The following is a 21,773-nucleotide window of genomic DNA, read 5'->3' on the forward strand; positions in this document are numbered from 1 at the left end:
GTCAAACGTATAGAAAAGTCCTACTTTTTTTTGCAAACAATTGTTCAAAAAAATTCCTGTTTTTTGCGCTAATATTGCCAAAAAAATCCTAATTTATGCTAAAATTTTGAGAAAGAATCACAATTTTTGTCAAAATCTCCAAGAGTTTTGTTTTGCTAAAAATTTTGTTTTTATCCCTAAAAAGTGTTTTTTTTTTAAATCAAATACCAGGAACTGACCAATTTTGCCCAAATTACCCAAGTTTGCTCATTTTATCAAAACCACCCAATTTCAACAAAATTTTCTCAATTTTTAAACTAAATTTACTAATTTTTATCAAAATTAACCAAATTTACCAAAAATTACCCAAATTACCCAAATTTACCCAAATTACCCAAATTTACCAAAATTACCCAAATTTACCAAAATTACTCAAATTTACCAAAATTACCCAAATTTACCAAAATCACCCAAATTTACAAAAATTACCCAAATTTACCAGAATTACCCAATTTTAACAAAATTACTCAATTTTGACCAAATTATCTAATTTTATCAAAACCGTCTAATTTTACCAAAATGTTTTCAATTTTAAACTAAATTTACTCAATTTTATCAAAATTGCCAAAATTTACCAGAGTTACCCAATTTTAACAAAATTACGCAATTTTGCCAAAATTATCTAATTTCATCAAAACCGCCCAATTTTACTAAAATATTTCAATTTTTTCCAAAATTACCAAATATATTAAACTGAATTTACCCAATTTTATCAAAACCACCCAATTTCTACCAAAATTACCCAATTTACCAAAATATTTAAATTTTTTCCAAAATTACCAACTTTTGAACTGCATTTACCCAATTTTATCAAAATTACCCAATTTTCCCAAAATTACTCAATGTTATTAAAACCACCGAATTTTACTGACATTTTTTTCAATTTCTCCCAAAGTTACCCAATTTCACCAAAATTACCCAATTTTATCAAAACCACCCAATTTTACCAAAATTATTTCAATCTCTCCCAAAATTACCCAATTTACCAAAATATTTGAATTTTTCCCAAAAGTACCAAATTTTGAACTGCTTTAACCAATTTCATCAAAATTACCCAACTTTTCCAATATTACCCAATTTTTCCAAAATTACCCAATGTTATTAAAACCATCCAATTTTACCAACATTTTTTCAATTTCTCCCAAAATTACCCAATTTTGCCAAACTTTTTCAATTTTCCCTAAGTTAGCTAAATTTAAACTAAATTGACCCAGTTTTATGAAAATTTCCCAATTTTACCAAATTTATTCAGTTTTAGTAAATTTCTCACCTTTTTCCAAAACTACCCAATTTTACCAAAATTGTCCTTTTCTCCCAAAATTACCAAATTTTATCAATATTACTCAATTTACTCATGTAAATTCAATTTTACCCAATTCTACCCAAATTTACACAATTTTAAAAACATTTTCCAATTTTCTCCAAAATTTCTAAAAAAAAGTTACAATTTTTATGCAATATTTCCAGGAGTTTTTTTTGGCCAAAAACGCTCGAAAGAAGTCTTGTTTATTTGGCAACACTGTCAAGATTTTTAGCAAAATTTTTAAAAATAAGTTCACAATTTTTACGAAAGTGACATAAAATTTCTGCCTTTGCCAAAATTCTTGAAGAAATTCACAATTTTGTTTGCAAAAATTTGCTACAAGTTGCATCCTTTTTGCCAAAATTCCCCATGAAAATAAAAATCTCATTTTTGATTTTTTTAGGAGTTTTAAATTTTTTAACTTTCCCTGCTCACTTTTTTTGAGAAATTAAAAAATTTTGACTCAAAAAATTCTGACTGGAATGACTTGTATCCCCCCCCCCCCATTAAAAAATAAGAAAATAAGTCCTGCCAAAGCTTCAGCTTACCAAACACTTTCAGTCATACAATTTTATCAAAAATGGCGAAAATGAATACAAATTTTGAACCATTAGGGAGATATTTTGAAAAATTATGCCTTCATCGATCAAACGGAGGTCATAAATTCAGTTGAAACGAATTCTTTGGTTTCAAGGTTCATCAAAATTCTTTGAAAAATGCCTAAAAATCAAGAGGGGGACTCACTTGTACACATTAAGTCGATTCCAAGCGTAAGTGTATCGAATATTGGGATCAGCTTCGAAAGTCTTCTCAAACAGTATACCTTCGATGGCGATAATCAAATGAATCAATTTCAGAGTTTGTGGAATAACATCAGGGGTCAACTGAAGTTGAATAGTTGACAAATATCCGGGTGATTTTGAACTATGATAAATCAAGTTTAATCCAGTACCCGGAATCTGAACACTTTCTTGTACCACCTGCAAAAAAATTCGTCTCATTAAACCCCCATTTTATGTATGTACTTTAACTCTATGGCTTTATTAATTTCCACCCTCAATGTACCTGAGATTCGGCTAATATGGCACTTTTATCCGGACACCCTCCTTGGAAGCTGTGTTTCCACGTAGCCAATACAATCGGTTTCATTACATCGTAATTATGCGATTTGCACGTCTGGGGAGCAACAATAACCGCCTTTTCATCACCCAATGACATAACTACCGTGTTGATGATCACAATCTGTAAAAAAAATATATCGTTAATATCCGCGTATTTGTTCGGATCCAACCCTCAGTTGATTCGATCCTCCGGATACTTACTTCATTCCATGGCACATAAGTAACAAAACTTTGCGGTTTAAAGGGGCTTCGACCAAACTGCAGTACAACAGCACCGCCTCCATTGACTAATAAATCGAATTCGCCGTCTTCTCTGGTCAATGTGAATCCTTCCAGAGGTGTGCTCGTGCTGACTCTGACACCCATCAATCCCATACCCATACTGGTCACAACTCTTCCTCGAACCACTGCTGATCGGCTATACAAGGAAAAGATCTCAGGTTAATTATACCATCCTCTTGATATGTACCCAATCATTCTCTCAAAAGCCTATTAAGCGTTTTTAAAAATAATGCGTGACAACTACAACACAGTTTACAGTACACATTACACACACACAACCACCTTATATGGAACTAAGCACTCGAGTTGATGAAAAAACTCGAGTCTTGTATTATTTTTCGCGGCTGTCCAAAAAAACAACCACACGTGTATGTTTGACTAAGTCTAGGTACATTAACAATAAAGCAGCATACAAAAGCGCAAACAAAAAGGATATTGCAACAGACAAATACACAAAGGAATCAAGGATATAGAATTCAATCGATAAAACATGCATGTAATTATCATTTTTTCCCTTTCGGTACAAAACTTGACCCTTTTTTTTTCGTACACTTATTAAAATTACATCGGGTAGTAATTTTATCGTAATAATCAAGTCGTATGAATAAAAGCGAAACCTTTACAGATTTATCGGAATTGCATTGTGTGTGCCCGCATTATAGTGAAAATACCCTTTCTCTTTTATCTTCGGTGTTTTTTTGTTTATTTCATTTTTCAATTTTCATTTTTATTTTCACGGTACTCTAACTACGTCTCTACTCTAATATAATATATTGTACGGATACTAACAAAAAAAAAAAAAATGTAAAAAAATACCTATACGTGGTATCTTTCAATTTCGTAGAATATTTCTTACCTTGTATTTAGATGTCTCCAATAATTGCTAGCAGCGTTAAGAGAGATTTTCAAATCAATTTTATTGTCAGATAAAATTTTGATCAATTTTTTTTTGTTCATCGTTAAATGTAGGTATGTGCTACTAGCAAACGATATGATTTCCAAAATAGGCGAATAAAAACGAATATTTTTAATCCGAAAAATATCTATTTAATTTTCAATTTTTGGTTGGAAATTTTGGATTTTTATTTTCAGTTTTTTTTTGACCAGTCTGTAAAGGTAGGAACGAATTCACATTTACACACATACACCACAACACTTACTACATTGCTAGTAGCACTAACTTAACACATATAACACGTACAAAAACAACGTTTGTATACCGGCGTAAATATGGCAAAACTCTGGTTGCATAAAAAACAACGCAGCCGTGGAATAATTACCAAAAATCTTTGAAATAATTCAAATTCGCACAAAATTACTCATGAATTACCAATATTACCGTTAGTATAAAGTATTACCTATGGTTAAAAGTGGTATTCAAGGCATCAAAGGAAACTCAAAATGTTACTCAAGGACTCACCATTATTGCTTGGAACAACCCTCCCTGCTGCTGTCATTATTGTCATTGAATTCAAACATACTGTCAATTTTACCAAAGTTACCATACTTTAACCAAAATTACCTCATTTTACCCAAATTTACCCAATCTTACCAAATTTTCCAATTTCTTCCAAAATTACTCAATTTTACCAGATTTATCCCAGTTTTTCCAAAAATTACCAAATTGTAGCAATATTTACCAAATTTTACCAAAATTTCTCAATTTTACCAAATTTATTCAATTTTACCAAAATTTTCCAATTTCTTCCAAAATTACTCAATTTTACCAGATTTATCCCAGTTTTTCCAAAAATCACCAAATTGTAGCAATATTTACCCAATATTACCAAAATATCTCAATTTTACCAAAATTTCTCAATTTTACCAAAATTTCTCAATTTTACCAAAATTTCTCAATTTTACCAAAATTTCTCAATTTTACCAAAATTTCCCAATTTCTTCCAAAATTACTCAATTTTACCAGATTTATCCCAGTTTTTCCAAAAATTACCAAATTGTAGCAATATTTACCTAATTTTACCAAAATTTTTCAATTTTGCCAAAATTACCCAATTTTACCAACATTACCCAATTTTACCAAAATTACCCAATTTTACCAAAATTACCCAATTTTACCAGATTTATCCCAGTTTTTCCAAAATTACCCAATTTTACAAAATTTATCCAATTTTACTAAAATTTTTCAATTTTTCTCCGAATTACCCAAATTTACCAAAATAATTGCTCAATTCACCCAATACCCAATTTTACCAAAATCACCCTGAGTTACCTAAAATTGCCCAACTTTACCCACAATTACTCAATTTTACCAAATTCATCCAATGTTACCAAAATTACCTAATTTCATCAAAAGTATCTAGCTTTACCAAAATTTTTCAATTTTTCCCAATGTTACCAAATTTCACCCAAAATTTTACCAAGATTACTCAATTTTACCAAAATTTTCCAAGTTTTTCCAAAATTTACCCGATCTTACCAAAATTACTCAATTTTGCCAAAACTACCCTGAGTTACCTAAAATTGCACAACTTTACCCAAAATTACTCAATTTTACCAAATTCATCCAATGTTACCAAAATTACCTAATTTTATCAAAATTACCCACCTTTACCAAAATTTTCCAATTTTTCCCAAAGTTGCCAAATTTTACCCAAAATTTTACAAAATTACCCAAGTTTACCCAAAACTACCCAGTTTTTCCTAAACTTACCCAATTTTACCAAACATGCAATTTTACCAAAATTACTCAATTTTACCAAAATTATTCAATTTTACCAAAATTACTCATTTTTACCAAAATTACTCAATTTTACCAAAATTACTCAATTTTACCAAAATTACCCAATTATACCAAAATTTTACAAGTTCTTCCAAAATTTACGCAATTTCACCAAAATTACTCATTTTTCCCCAAAATTACCAAATTTTACTGCTCTATTTTCCAAAATTACCCAATTTTACTGAAATTACTCAATTAATTTTAACGAAATGTTACTTCAGTTTTTCCAAAATATGACTTCAAGAAATTGTTGAGGAAGCATAAATTACTAAAATGATTGATAATTACGTATTGTAATTTTTCTCAAATCGTAATTACTGGTAATTCATAGGTCAATTACCAAACTTAAAACGACGAGTCTAATCTGAATTTTTTTCATCAGATTTCAAAAAAAAAAAAAAATTATGACAAGGAATTGATTTTGGAAAAAAATTAGGGTTCAAATCCTAAAAAAAATTCTAAAATTCAAAAAATAAAAGACAATTATCAACTAAAAATTTCAAGAAAAAAAAACACTGGTGATTACAAGGTAAATTACGTTAAATAATAAATACTGGTAATTTCCAGTTAGATTTCTGAGTAAATATCTTTAAATAGCGGTAATTACCGGGTAATTTACCGTAATTACACGGTAAATTATCGGTAATTATCGTAATTTTCACAGATTCTTGTAATTACTGGTAATTACAATTCAAATTATAATCATACTTGGTAATTACGACGTAAATTACTGTATTTTTTTGAGTATTCACGACAAAAAATTTCCAATTATTGGTAATTACGACGTAATTGTTGAAACATACCGCGTAATTCCAGGTAATTACACCGTAAATTACCGTCATTACTGGTAATTATGAAGAAAATCGTGGTAATTGATGGTAATTTGGAGTGTAATAAGGATTTGAACACTTTATGCAAGGCAGCCAGTACAGTGATAATAGACATTCATGAAATGGTGCTGTAAATCTGGTACAATACCAGTGATTCTCGGTAAATTGCGGTAATCACGAGAATTTGACAAAAAATATCGATTTCCGTGTCAACATATTTACGCCGTGATACAACAGTAAGAGTAAAAAAAAACAGGTACTTAGTGTGAGTACTTCCACCATTCATTGACCAATATAGTTAGAATTAGTATAGTAGTAGTAAAATAAACATCAACATAAATTACAAAAATATGGAAGACAAGACAGAATTGGAGAAATAGTTTCACATGGTCACAAAAGCGAAAAAAAAACAAGAAGAAGAGCAACAGTGCTATCAAGATGATTAACCTACCTACGAAAAAAAAAATTGTATTTTTTAATGAAAAATCTTTTTTTTTTCAAAATTCTCATTTATCATCGAGATAAGTTCGAAAAAAAAAATTCAACTCGTAGGTATACGAGTATGTATGTATTATGAATTTTGGGAGAAGCTACGTATGTTTCGATGTAGGTAGGTAGGCTTAGGTAACGATAAAATAAAAAAAGGATGAAATTTCGTTACCTTTCGTTGAAATTATCTTGTCTGGCGTAATTTTGCAAGCTTCCTTCCTCGATTAGGAACTTGGAGCGCTCGAAAAACGAGGCTGTAACGATGGGCGGTTGTTTTTTATTGAGTATGTTTTTGGGCAACGGAGCGGAAACGCATAATTGGCTATTTCTGCACGCTTCGTTTTTACAACATTCCGGATCTTCGCAGTCGGTCAAACCATCTGGAAATTTTTACATTTGTTAAAGGTCTAGCTAGGTATATACGAGTATAGGACGTTTATGGCGGTATATAAAGCCGCAGATGTAGGACCGTATTGGTATCCTTTTTATATTTTTTTGCAAACCTTTGAAAGTTTGGGATTTTTTTTTCTAAAACGAACGAACGAATGAATGAATAGTTTTAAATGGTTTAACTTATAGGTACCTTTATCGTTATCCCGTCCGTCGTTACAGTTCAATTCCAATTGGGTATTGCAATCTCTACCGTACCATCCTTCGGTACATTGGCATTCCCAGGCGTTGTCGATGTTCACTCTGCATTGGCCGTGACTCGAGCATGAGTTTGGACATCCTTCTAGAGTGCAATGTTTGCCGTTCCAGCCGGTTACACAGAGGCAAGTTCCATTTTTACATTGACCGTGTTCGTTGCACCTTTTCAAAAGATTTGTATCGTTAATTGAATGTGAGATGATGACTCATTAAAAAGGTTCTTGGTTCTGTAAGACTTACCTTGGATCACACAGCTTCACATTGCAGTATTCGCCACTCCATCCCAAGTTACAAGTACACGTTTCACCAACGCAATGCCCATGAGGACCACAGTCCAGATCGCACAGTTCTCTAGAGCAGTCATCGCCGGACCAAAGTGGATCACAGTTGCAGGTTTGAGTTTCCAGGTCAAACTTGCCATGACCAGAGCAATCAGGAAGACATTGAAGAGCATCTTTGTCAGTTTGACTGCAGTCGACTCCTTTCCATCCCTTTTTGCAGACACATGTGCCTTCCATACAGAATCCGTGACCATTGCAAGTTGGATGCGGACAGTCAACTGGAAACATAGTATTGATTAGAATCTGCAAAGATGCTGAAAGATTGGCTTTTATTGATGAAATGCTTACCTTCTTCGCAGAATTTGCCCTTGAATCCTCGTATACAAACGCATTGGCCATTGGAGCATTGTCCGTGTCCGTTGCAATCAGGAATTTCACATTCGTCGTATCGTAGACTGCAATCTTTACCTTTCCAACCTGGGTTGCATTGGCATTCGCCATTGATATAGTCTCCACGTTGATTGCACAGCACTGGACAAACATCTGCAAATTGGGATTTCGTTAATACGAGTAAGGCTCACGACTATGGAATCTACTCAAGAGATGACTTCTTGGAACTTACTCTGACTGCAGTCGTCACCTCCAAAACCAGTATTACACTTGCATCTGCCAAGTACACAGTGACCTCGACTACTGCAACCGTTGGGACAACTCTGAGTCATATCTTCAGAAACAGCAGCCATTACAGAGATGGTAGCAGGGTCACCGTTATCATTGTACAGTGATAAGAACCACTGACCCGGTTCCAAGAAATGAGTTACTTCTTTTTCGACACTGGTTTGCGGCTGTGGAAAGTATTTCAAATTAGGAAACTGAGTTTTCATTCGGGAATAATTAATTGATGCGAAGATCTGATTTATTTTAGCTTACATGTGACGTTCTCGTTCCTCTGTTCCTGACTCCGTTCAATAATTCTACCATATGGTATTGCGTATGAGTTGGTAACGCGTTCTTACGCCCGTACACAGCCACGCTAGCACCTTTTGGAAAACTGTAATCAAATTTAACGTACGCAGGTTCCGATTGGTAGAACTGCATGTTCCAGTAACTATACGGAGCCACTTCGTTGGTTATTTTTTGGCCGAATTTGATCTCCGAGAATGTCGTTCCGTCCGGTGGTATCGTCCTGGTTGGTTGCGTTTTTGTTCCTGGAAGAAGAGGGGGGCACAATTGAGTGAAATGTCCAAAAGTCAACAGAGGATCAGTAGATATCCATTTTGAGATATTAAACTAAAATTATGTTCCAAACTACCAAATTATTATAGACGTGCATTAGGTAAACTCAAACCAACCCAAACTACAAGCAAAGTGAAAAGAATGCAAAAAAAGAAGAGAAATAAATTGCTGAGTGCACAACTTGCAAACGTGAAGTGACTTTTTAGTAAGGATTTATTGCTCAGGTCAATGGAAATGAACAGCAATAGAGTTTTAAAGATGGATAAATTAACAGAAATGAGGATTAGGTGGAGAAATGCATTTGTTATTCGAGCAGAGTGCACAACCGACACTTGAGAAAACCCCATTAATATGAAATGAAGACCATCTTTGATGGAAAATGATAATAGAATTCATTTTTTTAGGTTAAAGCACATTCTCATCATGAAGAGAACCCAAACAAACAGAGAAATGAATCGTTGAATCATTGAGTGCACAACTTACTGACATGAAATCATTTTTTGTGAGGATTTTTTGCACAGGTTGAAGAAAATGACCAGTTACTGTGAGTTTTGAAAATGAGTCTTTGAACGGAAATTCAAGTTGGGTGGAAAAATAAATGGGACATTTGAGCAAGGTGCACAACTTACACCAAAGATGGCCTCAATTGTGTAAAATGAAGATCGCCTTTGATGAAAAATGAAAAGTTGGATTTATTTTCCAAGATTATAGCACATCCTCATAAAGAATAACAGCGAAAGGGGAAAAAGTGAATTACAGAGTGCACAACTTGCAAACGTGAAATCATCACTGATGAAAATTCATTGCCCAGGGCTCAGGTTAAAGGAAATGAACAGCAATTGCCCTTTTTTGAGATGAATATGGATGAAAAGAAATGAGCCTACATTTGAGCAAGGTGCACAATGGTCACCAGGAAAAATAAAAACATTGAAAATTGAAGAAAAAATATTGAATTTATTGCTTTGAGATAACAGAACTTTCCTGGCCTGCCCAGGAAAAAAAAACGTTGAACTGGCCTTCTCCGTTTTGAACGAAGCCAAGCAAGTTCGAAAGAGCATGTCCTAAAACCTAATAAAAACATTTCAGGTCCTAAAATTCAGCAGTAAATTTTTAAAAACTTGACAAATTTTAAAAGCTGCTTCAATTGCGCTTTTCAAAGTTTTTGAACTAGCCCCTCTGATTTGAACGAATCCAAGCAAGTCCTAAAGAACATGCCTTAAAACCCCAATAAACGAAATTTCAGGTCCTAAAGTTCATTTTTGGATTTTTATCAAATTTTTGAAAATTCAAAAAAACCGTTTAGAGGATTTTTAAACTTTCTGAACTGACGCTCTTCAATTCGAACGAAACCAAGTAAGTTCGGAAGAGCATGACCTAAAATCCCAATTAAAAAATTTCAGGTCTTAACTTCAGATCCTAAAGTTCATTTTTGAATTTTTAGCAAATTTTTGAGAATTGAAAAAAAATTCAAAAAAAAAAGTTTTGAAGATTTTTGAACTTTTTAAACTGACCCACTTCTATTTGAACTAAACTAAGAAATAGCATATTGTCCTAAAGCCCCAATAACCTAAATTTTAAGCTCCTAAGTTGATTTTTGAATTTTTGAAAAAATATGTATAAAAAATTCAAAAAAGCTGTTTTTAGTCAATTTCTAAACTTTTGAACTGGCCCTTTTTCCGATTTGAACACTACTTCAAAAGAGCATGTTCTTAACTCCCAATTTCCAAAAAGTTCATTTTTGGATTTTTGCTAGATTTAATTAAGTATACATATTATGCTTATAATCATTATTAAAAAAATTCAAAAAAGCTGTATCAAGGATGATTTTTAAAATGTTTGAACTGGCCCTTCTCGTTTAAACGAAATCAAGCCAGTTCTAAAGAGTATGTCCTAAAACCCCAATAACCTGAATTTTAAGCTCCTAAGTTGATTTTTGAATTTTTGAAAAAATATGCATAAAAAATTCAAAAAAGCTGTTTTCAGTCAATTTCTAAACTTTTGAACTGGCCCTTTTTCCGATTTGAACCGTTACTTCAAAAGAGTATGTTCTAAACTCCCAATAAACAAAATTTAAAGTCCAAAAAGTTCATTTTTGGATTTTTGGCAGATTTAATTGAATTAAGTTTATCATTATTAAAAATTCAAAAAATTCGTATCAAGAATGATTTTTAAAATGGCCCTATCCGATTTGAACAGAACCAAGCTAGTTCGAAAGAGCGTATCCTAAAATCCCAATAACCAAAATTTTAGGTCCTGAAGTTGATTTTTGGATTTTTTCAAATTTTTGAAAATCTGAAAAATTTTAAAATAACTGTTTTTGAGGACGATTTTTGAGCTTTCTGAACTGCCCCTCTCCAATTAAAACTAATCCAAGCTGGTCCGTAGCACCATGTCTTGAAATCTCAATAATCACATTTCCAGTCCAGAAAGTTAATTTTTAGATTTTTGGTGAATTTTTGAAGATTTGAAAAATGTAAGAAATAGTTGTCTTTCAACAAATGAAAAAGTGATGGCCAAAGTTTATGGAAATACTTACTACATGGGCAATTTTAGAGGAGATTTCATCATATTCAGTGTTAGATAAGCAACCTATATCTAAAATGTGTGCACTACATTCACTCTCATCTTAGGCGAGTGCACAACTTCCAATAATCCGTTTTCAGACTTCCACTAAAAATTTCCATTTTTATTTTATTCACTTCGTTATTCGTTGAACTAAATTATCAAGTCTGCAACTCAAGCGCAATTTTGAGCACTGTGATTTCGTTGGAAATTACATTAAATTTTTGATCTCCACACCCCCTCCTCACCTTCCTATTGTTTTTCACAGTCTGTAAACTTAATCTTAATCTTTCGTCAGGTAACTTTCTTAATTTCAGCCAACATCGAATTAACGTTATAAATATAACGAAAGTATCGAGCCGAAAAATATACATTTTAAGGGTAGAAGACTAAAAAGAGATTTCCATGGCGGAGCATTTAAGCGCAAAAAGAGGAAAAACTTCACGAATAGAATGACTCGAGAAGAGAAGAAAAACTTTCCATCAGGATTACCTTTTCGCGACGCTTTTAAAAGCGCCTATTAACCTTGTTTTTTCCACCAAAGCTTCAAAAACTATAAAGAATACAGAAGAAGAAAAAAAACGTGCTCGGGTTGACGAAATGAGAAGGGAAAGTGTTACATGGTGACCCGCGTGCGCCAGCCAAAGCTATACCAAACCGGGGAGAATTCAAAAGCGAGATTAAATCAACTGAAATGCGACACCCAAATCCATCAAAGTAAGAAAGCCAATCCAATCACTACTTATCTGACAAATGGTCGCGAGTCGACTTCGACTGGGGCTTCTTTGTTGAAAGAAATCTAAAACCATTACCTGTACAAATGACAAGACGATGCTCAGCCGTGGTCCCTGTTGTAGCCACCGTCGTCGTTGTACTTGTAGTTCCTTCGAAATCGTCTCTCGTTTCGGTAACAAACTCCAAATCGGTGAACTCTTCGGACGAATAAGTCGTTTCCATTTCCGTATCCAGCATTGTGGTCCAATTGAACATATCCGTTTGCCCACTCGTTGTGGTTTCAATGACGTTTGATCTGATATCTTCCATTAGATTGGCTGCAGGTTCATTTTCAGCACTGCTGACGTTCGAGTCTGCACCTTTATTTTGCTCCATGCAAGGGCAAAAGCATTGACATTCGCCTCCATAAAGATGACCAGTTGACTGGGTTCCAGTTTTATTGGACTTCTCACCAGCAGCGTTTGTTGATAAAGTATTGATGTTTTTGGTAAAAGCAGACTCTAGATTGATACGAGAATGATCCGAGTTCGTAGGAAGTTGCAGAGATAGGGAAACAGGCTTGTAAGCTTTATCATCAGACGCGATGCTGATATTCAACACGATGTGATCATTTTTCTCCTGAGGTTCTTCTCTCCGAATGATCTCCCTCACCGAAGTCCGCACATCCAAGATGTTATTAGATTCAGGAGGAGTGTAAACGATCTCGTTCCTTTCCACAGCATCGTTTTTATGATCATAGGCTAAATGATCCATTTCGATGTTATCCTTGAGTTTATCTTCGAGCACAATGTCGACAGTGCTGTCTTTATTATCACGTTCGGGTTCATCGGTGACCTGGAGAAGTCTACGGCTACTCCAACTCTGACCATCGGGATCTAAATTAGCGTTATTAGAAAGCAAAGCGGGTGCAATAGCTACAATTTGTGCTGGAAGACCACCATGCACTAAATCTACCATTCGAGTTAGCAAACTACCATCACCATCATCATACGAAGCGTTCAACCAATTCATCGTACCTCCTCCGAGGGCAGTCGAAACACGAGATCCTTTGGTGGTTACGTTTTTCAGTATATTTTCATCGGTTTTGGCCAACGCTTCGCTGTTCTCTTCGTCTACCACAACTGTACACGTATTCGAGCTCTGGTACGACCAGTGCAGTAGATTGGACACTTCACAACGAGAAAAAAATGTCGATAGAATTAATATTAAGGTTATCAGAGATCACTGAGTTGAGTGAAGTTGCTTTTTGAGAACGAAAATAGGTACTCACTCGTAAGATATATTAATGTTGCAGCCATTACTATACTTATAAAAATTAATACGATTGCTGTACACTTCCATGTACATTTTGATGTGACTCCTTTTTGGAAATGGAACCTTTGCGGTGGGAAATGATGCGTTGAACTTGGACGATGTAAATTATTCCTGATTGGTAAGGCTGGCATAGGAGAAGAATAATTCATCGTACATCTGCCAATCATACAAAATACACAATTAGTTCAATTTCAGTCCACGATAGGTAGGTATACTACATATCTTATCGTCTTTTATCTTTTCTATATGAGTGGATTACGTATTCAAGCTCACCTTTCTGTAGTCTTTTGTAAATCAGTCTTTTGAGGATTATCACAAGATAAGGTTGTTTTGTAATCGAGATTGCTTTTATTTATGCCTGAAAAAAATTAATATAATATTGTTAATTCTGTAGTTGATTTTTTTTTGTTTTTTTTTGGTTCCTAAGACAAGACTGCATATTGCTTATTTTGTTCCATCCAAGTTTACTTTTCAGAATAGGTACCTACGTTACTCGTTTCTGTTTTATTCGAGAGTTGGGAATACTAGAAAATGAATGAGCTATATACATGCTTCGAACCCTCTCCCCTCCCCCCTCTCGTTTCCTTGAAAATGAGAATTCAAGTGAAAACTCTTGAAATTCATCACTGGATTTACTCAATTAATTGGCATTCAGATATGAGGTGAGAGCAGAAAAATGGAAATTTTCGACACCAAATTTTGAAATTCTGACATTTTGCAAGTGTAGAGGTGAATTTTTTCAGAGTACTTTAAACTCAACCTGCCACGATACCTACGAGTTTATTTTTGAGAAAAAATGGTATAAAGTCGCACCTGTTGTAGAAATTGTCAAGTTTGTTTCTACCAAATTAATAAAAATTGTATTTTTTTTGCTAAAAATGTCAAAAAATATTGCTTTAATCTAGAATTTTCCGAAAAACCTCACTTTTTTGCCAATAATTGCCACCATTTTCACTTCTTTTTGGCAAAATACTTATCTACTTTTTTGCCACAAGATTGCAAAACATTTCACTTTTTTGAAAAATTCTCCATTTTTTGCAAACAATTGCCAAAAGGTTTTGATTTTTGATTTTGTCAAAATCTTGTTTTTGGCCAAAAAAATTGGCCAAGTGCTTCGCCTTTGCTAAAATTGTGAAAATCTTCGCAAAAAGTACGTATTGATTTTTGAAGAAATTCCCAAAAAGTCTCATTGTTTGTTAAATTTCAAAAGACCAAACTTTTTTTGAAAATTACCCTTCTTGCTTTTTTTTTCAGGAACTACCAAAAAAAAACTGTATTTTATTAAAATTGCCAAAATTTTGCTTTTTGCCAAAAATTGGCGAAAATTCTCATTTTTGAACAAAATTGCTAACAAGTTTCTCTTTTTCACCCAAGTCCCAAACCTACCAAAAAATCTTACTTTTTCTGCAAAAAATCGAATTGCGTTGTTTTTTATTCCTGAATTTCCCTGAAATTGTACAAGAACTTTCCTTTCTGCCATATTCAGCAAAAAGTCTTAATTTTTGACAAAATTACTCTTGCCAAAAAAATCTTGCTGTTTGTGGCCTTTTTTTTGCTTATTTGGTCATTTTCGCGTTACTTTTTCAAGCATTTTCGTTAAATTTACTTTCAAAAAAAAAAAATTAGTTCGAGGCCTCCTTATAAATTGCATGTAATTTCAATCTCCATAACTCACATGGTATTTACGGTAATTTACACGGTAATTACAATAATTTACACAGTAATTACAGTCATTTACGTAATAATTACGGTAATTTACATGTAATTACAAAATTCCATCTGGTAACGATGGTGATTTACCCGGTAATTACGATAATTTTCTTAATGATTACGGTAATTTTTTGGGTAATTACAGTAATTTTCCTGGTAATTACGATAATTTACCGGTATTCACGGTAATTTTCTTGCTAATAACGGTTATTTACCTGATAATTACGGTAATTTCCCCAGTGATTACGGTAATTTCCGCGGTAATTACAGTAATTTTCCTGGTGATTATGGTAATTTAGCGGTATTTACAGTAATTTTCCTGGTAATGACGGTAATTTACCTGGTAATTATGATAATTTCCACAGTAATTACGGTAATTTTCACGGTAATTACAATAATTTACACAGTAATTACAGTCATTTACGTAATAATTACGGTAATTTACATGTAATTACAAAATCCCATCTGGTAACGATGGTGATTTACCTGGTAATTACAATAATTTTCTTGATGATTACGGTAATTTTTTTGGTAATTACAGTCATTTTCCTGGTAATTACGATAATCTACTGGTATTTACGGATATTTTCCTCGTAATGACAGTAATTTACCTGGTAATTACGGTAATTTCCCCGGTAATTACAGTAATTTTCCTGGTAATTACGGTAATTTATCAGTATTTACAGTAATTTTCCTGGTAATGACGGTAATTTACCTGGTAATTATGATAATTTCCACAGTAATTACGGTAATTAACGTGTAATTTAAAAATTGTATCTGGTGATGACGGTAATTTATCTGGTAATTACGTTATTATTCCCAGTAATCGCAGTAATTTTCTCGGTAATTACGGTAATTTTTCGGTAATTACGGTAATTTTTTGGTAATTACGGTAATTCTTTGATAATTACGGTAATTTTTTGGCAATTACGGTAATTTTTTGGCAATTACGGTAATTTTTTCAATAATTACAGTAATTTACGGTTACAATAATATACTTGGTATTTACCGTTATTTACGCCGTATTTTTACCGAATAATTACCATCATTTACATGGTAATTACTGTTTTTACCCGGTAATTACCGTAATTTGCTCGTTAATAACCGTGATTGGCGCGGAACAGAAATTACTGTAATTTATTATGGTCATTAGGTATCTCTGATTTGTGTCCATTTTTGTGTAATTTATACCCTGTACTTAATAACGGCGATTTACCAGTAACGTTGAAGAAATATGTATTCTAGTATGTATTTTTTACTGACTTCATTTTAACATGGATCACTTTTTGTGAACATGTATGTTTTTTCTCAGCTTTTGTGGTTCAGTGAGCTTTCAATGAGACTCAAACATTTGCAAAATGCAATTGGGCATTTTTTCGGCATTTTAAAAATGCAAATACGAGTACTTTATGAAATTGATCGCAATCGGTGGCGTTATCTCCCTCCCCCCCCCCTTCTTGAATCACAAGTGGAGTATAAATTCCACTCAATTCGCGTGCTCGAAGGTTACAAAAATTCCCATACCTATGGTAAATAATATCAAGATTGCAACTCGTAGAACATTTTTCTCATTTATATCGATTATAATTATTCGAGAGCAAGGTCGAAAAATGAAAAAAAAATTCGAAAACGAAACTTTCAACTTGGAGGGCACGCAATAAGCAATCACTTTTCCTCATCTATGTATGCTAAACATCATAAATACCACTACCTGGTGGAATATAAACGCTTCCCGACGGTGTCCTCACTAAGCAGGAAGGTTCGAAATCGGCATCTAGATCGGGGGCTGCAGCACGATGGTGCGAGCTCGTAGTGCCCAATCGCCCGTTAAGTCGATTCATTGTTGAATTTCTGGGCGGTACATCTGGACCAGACACTTGTAATAGACTTCCTGCGAGAAACAAACAAGAAAAAAGAAAATCGCCATTAATTTTCATAAAAATATTATACAGGTACGTGAGGTAGTCGTTATATTACTGTATATAGTATAGTTTGCGAATGTAAATATTTATTTATACCGCTGCGGTACCCTTGGCCGACGTTCTTATCAAAAAAAAAAAAAGGAGAAAAAACGCTAACCAGAGTATGAAAAATTATCCTGCTTCGACACGCGATTTACCTCTTCTATCCCCCTCCCCTCTTCCCCCCTTCTGTTGGGAAAAATACGCGTATTATACCGTATATTATTATAAAAAAAGCTGGTGCTTTCATGAAACCAACACTGCGAGCTGTAAACAAGGATCGAATTTAATTTCGTGAAATTCTCTCTCTCACTCTTTCTCTCGCCCTGTCTCGCTGTGTCTGTGTGTCTTTGCAATATAGTAAGCTATTGTAAAACTCGCAACTAGCTAATATATTTAAAGCTCGAATGAATAATACAACGAAAACAAAACGGACAAAGATAGAGCTAATTAAAATTGTAAAAGAAGCAGATTTCGAATAAATGAATTCGCTCGCTCGTCTTAATGGACTTAGTCGTTCACCTACAGCCAAGTTTTTACTCGTAAAATTAAAGGCGCTTACATCCGAAGCGACAACGACGAGAAAAAAAAACTTTCTCAGTATCGTTCCATTAGTTATATCCTCAGCAAGACTCGGTTCTTTTCTTGCATTTCTGTATCGTAACAATGAAATTCGCCGCCACGTCTCCAATTGCGATACATAATTAAACCTTGTGAGCGTCGCTCGCGTTAGGATACCGAAAAAGAATCGTAATTTCAATTCCTCCTAAAACGCTAATTTATTTACAACAATTACCGAGTTTTTGTTTTGCTTTTTTCGTCTCTCTGTCTCTGTCTCTCTCTCTGTTTAGTTATTTGCGTAGTTTTCTCGTCGTCTTTTGCGGGCGTTGGTGTGTTTTGCTCTCTCTCTCCTCTTCCACCACTAATCTTGGTTTGGTTCAAAACAAGAAAATTTTATTATTTTACAACGTCTTGAAATGCTCGCAAGTATTCGATTCTTTTGTTGTAACTCACCTCCGCGCGTACAAGTCTCTACTCAACGTCATAAATATTTATAACCACGCAATTATATATTTTTCATCTTGTTTTCCTTTTCACTCTTTTGCTTTCGCTTTTCTCGAGGTGTTTTTAGGGTTCGTGGATGTGGCCTGAAACGTGGTGTTTTTTTTACAAAAAGGATTAATTTCGTTTTTTCTTTTTTTTTCCCAGTGATGAGAGGCTGCGGATGCGGTGTGGAGCTTGTTGATTGATTTTTTTTTCTTGGAGGAAAGGTTCGTCTTGAATGGATTTTTTTCATTTTAAATGTCGTTAAAGTAATTGGAAATTCGATTCGGTTCGAGAATAGAACCAATTTTGTTAAAAAATTTTGTTCTATCGAGATTTCGAATGATGTTGATTCATTTTCTGAAAGGTTCAATCAATCGCGAACGAGTCGGTTGTTTTTTTCAAGAATAATTCTGTTTGTTTTTCAAATTAGACAGTCGAAGTGTTTCGTTCTCGAATGACTCATTCTTCAGTCGTTCGCGAACGATTCACTTGCTATTCCAAGAATACGTACTTTTTTCATACAAAATTTTCCTATGACCGAATTTGATTATTTAAATGTTTCGTTCGCGAATGATTCTTTTGCAAAATGATTCGATCGTTCGCGAACGATTCATTTATTTTTACAAGAATAATTCTTCCATTTGCAGACTTTTTCTACATAGACTTTTCAAGTACATATTTCGTTCGCGAATGATTCATTCTCCGAGATGACTCGGTCGTTCGCAAACGATTCACTTGATGTTTTAAAAATAATTCTTCAAGGTATGCAGAACTTTATCAAGATCTGATTAGCCCATTCAGAAATTTCAATCGCGAATCACTTTTTTCAAAATGAATCAGTCGTTCGCGAACGATTCATTTATTTTTTCGAGAATAATTTTTTCATTTGAAGACTTTTTTCTATCAAACTTTCCAAGTATTGATTTCGTTCGCGAATGATTCATCCTCCAAAATGACTCAGTCGTTCGTGAACGATTCAGTCGTTCGCGAACGATTCACTAAAAATGTGGAGATCAATTCATTCATTCGAAAACTTCTCCTCATCACATTGTTGACGTGTTTGGTTTGTGAATGATTCAGTTTTCGAAATGATTCCATCGTTCGCGAACGATTCACCTATTGTTTCTAGAATAAGTCTTGCATACAAATCCTTGCGATACGATGCTTCAAAATTCAAAAATTTCGTTCCCAAGTGATTCTTTTAAAAATTCATTCTGTCAAAAACTTTTTCGGATCTCATTGCTTAAATATTTCGTTCGCGAATGATTCATTCTCCATTTCTCCAAAGTGATTCCGTCGTTCGCGAACGATTCACTTATTTTTACGAGCATGATCCTTTCTTTTGAAAACTTGTTCTTTTTTTTATGAGACTATCTCAGTATTTCGTTCGCGAATGATTCATTGTTCCAAATGGTTCAGTCGTTCGCGAACGATTAACTTATTTTTTCAATAATGATAATTTTATTTAAAACTTTTTTGTGTTCTGAATGATGAGAATTTCGTTCGCGAATGATTCATTGTTCGAAATGATTCAGTCGTTCGCGAACGATTCACTTGTTTTCCCTATGATGAATATTCTATTTACAACTTTTTTGTGATCTGATTGTTCAAAAATTTCGTTCGCGAATGATTCATTGTTCGACATGATTCAGTCGTTCGCGAACGATTCACTTGTTTTCTCTGTGATGATTATTTTATTTAAAACTTTTTTGTGATCAGGATTGTTTAAAAATTTCGTTCGCGAATGAGTTATTCATTGCCTATTATTAGGTAATCTTTCCTTCCTCGTAAAATTCTGACGATCGAGAACTTGTCCTCAAAGAAAGAGAATAAATACCAGGAACGAGAATAAAACAGAACGAACCCCTTCATTTCGTTCACTTTCGAACAATAACGTACCACGTATTAAAATATGTACTACGAAAATTCCTTTCAAATAACATCTGGTACGAAACTACGACCGAATTTTTTACGATTTCCAATTTCCACACCCCCTCCTCCGTATTTCTGCGGTTTCCCCCATCGATCAAAAATTACCTTAACCTTGTACATTGGAAAATTACTCATTGGAAAATTACGATCATCGCATTTCTCCGCTAGATATGCTACCATAATAAGTATAAAGTTCAAGTACAGCAACGCAACAAACACCCCTGCGATGTTGAGGAGGGGAAAGGGGCGCATTCGATTGAAATATTCGTATTGGATAAGTTTTGACATTTGGCAAACCACACAACTTCTAAATATTTGATCGGCTCGATAAAGGCGAAATTTCTAACGTAATTGTACGCTATAAAGTACCCCCCAACTTCATCCCCCCGTCATCTTGTCAAATTACTCGTGAGTTCAATATAAATCGAAACTATTTCTGCGTCGTGCCGGGGACATCTCTTCCTCCATGACCCTGCTATATTGGTAAAAAAAAACCTTCGTAAAATCGAACCAGCATCAGCTTCGAACGCCAAACCCTGTTTGGTAATAATTTTCACAATCCAGCTACACAAACGTGTAGGTAATCGAGCGAATCTTTTTGTAATCGAACTTTGACCTGACTTGAAGTGGAGATGGGAAGCTAACTTTAAATCTGCAGTACGGAGTATTGTACACTTTTTTTTAAGATCTTGGTAGTTGGTTGTGGTTTTTTTTTTTTTGGTTAAATTGTGGGATTTTTTTAACAGTTTGGAAACCTTTCTTCTTTGTTGTACATTGTACCATATACGAGTTGGAAAAGTAATTTCGTAGAAGCTATGTCGTTAGGTGAAATATCCGTCTTGTAGGTGCGCCCGTATCCGGACATTCGTGATGGTACAGTTCGCCTTCCCCTGTCTTTGTTTTTTTTTTTTTTTTGAAAAAGTCGATGAAAAAAAGCAATAGCGTGTCTGTCAATCACATCCTCGATTCCTTGTGTATAGACATGCCGCACGTTCTCACCGACACTTGTATCTTTCCATAGCTGATTGGCCTGTCCCTTCGATACGAAGGTACCTATTTTTTTTTAGGACGAAGGATGAGTCGAATCATCAGCTGAATGTTTTTGACAGTTTTTTTAGAACTTTTTGAAAATCTGGAATTTCCAAAATATATCCAGTGGCTCCAGAGTAGCTTGAAACCATCTCCAGTCGACTCAGTGTGTTGAAATTGGGATGTAAGGTGTAAATTACGGCTTTACAACTTCATCGGGTGAAGTTTTGAAGAAATTTCAACTTCCAAAAATTTGCTGAATGCTCTTGGAACTGCTCGAAATGGTTTAAAACCATTTTCAATCGATTTGGAAGATTTAAATAGGATACCGATAAAATTTCGATTTTTTTCTCATTTTTGACATACCTAAATTTGATTTTTCAAATCCGTCAAAAATCGAAAAATGCACCTCTATCGTTTGAAATTTTAGCTGATGATGTATTTTTCGATTCAACTTTATCTGATTCGAAAATTTTTCAGCCATTTGAAATACTACTTTTTTCACGACGATGGC

General features: G+C 34.0%; 1 protein-coding gene across 4 annotated transcripts in view; it reads right to left on the bottom strand.

Moving 5' to 3' along the window:
* Positions 1-21,773, bottom strand: part of Ten-m (teneurin transmembrane protein Ten-m) — a 444,946-nt gene that overhangs the window by 13,534 nt on the left and 409,639 nt on the right. For 2 of the 4 annotated variants that reach the window (XM_065348771.1, XM_065348769.1), the window contains exons 3-16: positions 16,999-17,181; positions 13,854-13,938; positions 13,537-13,736; positions 12,344-13,435; positions 8,664-8,941; positions 8,356-8,578; positions 8,082-8,276; positions 7,693-8,011; positions 7,388-7,614; positions 6,977-7,184; positions 3,602-3,628; positions 2,665-2,881; positions 2,408-2,584; positions 2,087-2,322 (exon numbers count right to left, since the gene is read on the bottom strand). In XM_065348771.1, the coding sequence (XP_065204843.1) occupies positions 2,087-2,322; positions 2,408-2,584; positions 2,665-2,881; positions 3,602-3,628; positions 6,977-7,184; positions 7,388-7,614; positions 7,693-8,011; positions 8,082-8,276; positions 8,356-8,578; positions 8,664-8,941; positions 12,344-13,435; positions 13,537-13,736; positions 13,854-13,938; positions 16,999-17,131 (3,617 nt within the window). In that variant the 5' untranslated portion in view covers positions 17,132-17,181. The remainder of the gene's footprint in view (positions 1-2,086; positions 2,323-2,407; positions 2,585-2,664; positions 2,882-3,601; positions 3,629-6,976; positions 7,185-7,387; positions 7,615-7,692; positions 8,012-8,081; positions 8,277-8,355; positions 8,579-8,663; positions 8,942-12,343; positions 13,436-13,536; positions 13,737-13,853; positions 13,939-16,998; positions 17,182-21,773) is intronic. The other 2 variants (XM_065348772.1, XM_065348770.1) reach the window with 2 other exon arrangements.

Source organism: Planococcus citri, chromosome 2, assembly GCF_950023065.1.
Source record: "Planococcus citri chromosome 2, ihPlaCitr1.1, whole genome shotgun sequence".
NCBI classification, from domain to species: Eukaryota; Metazoa; Arthropoda; class Insecta; order Hemiptera; family Pseudococcidae; genus Planococcus; species Planococcus citri.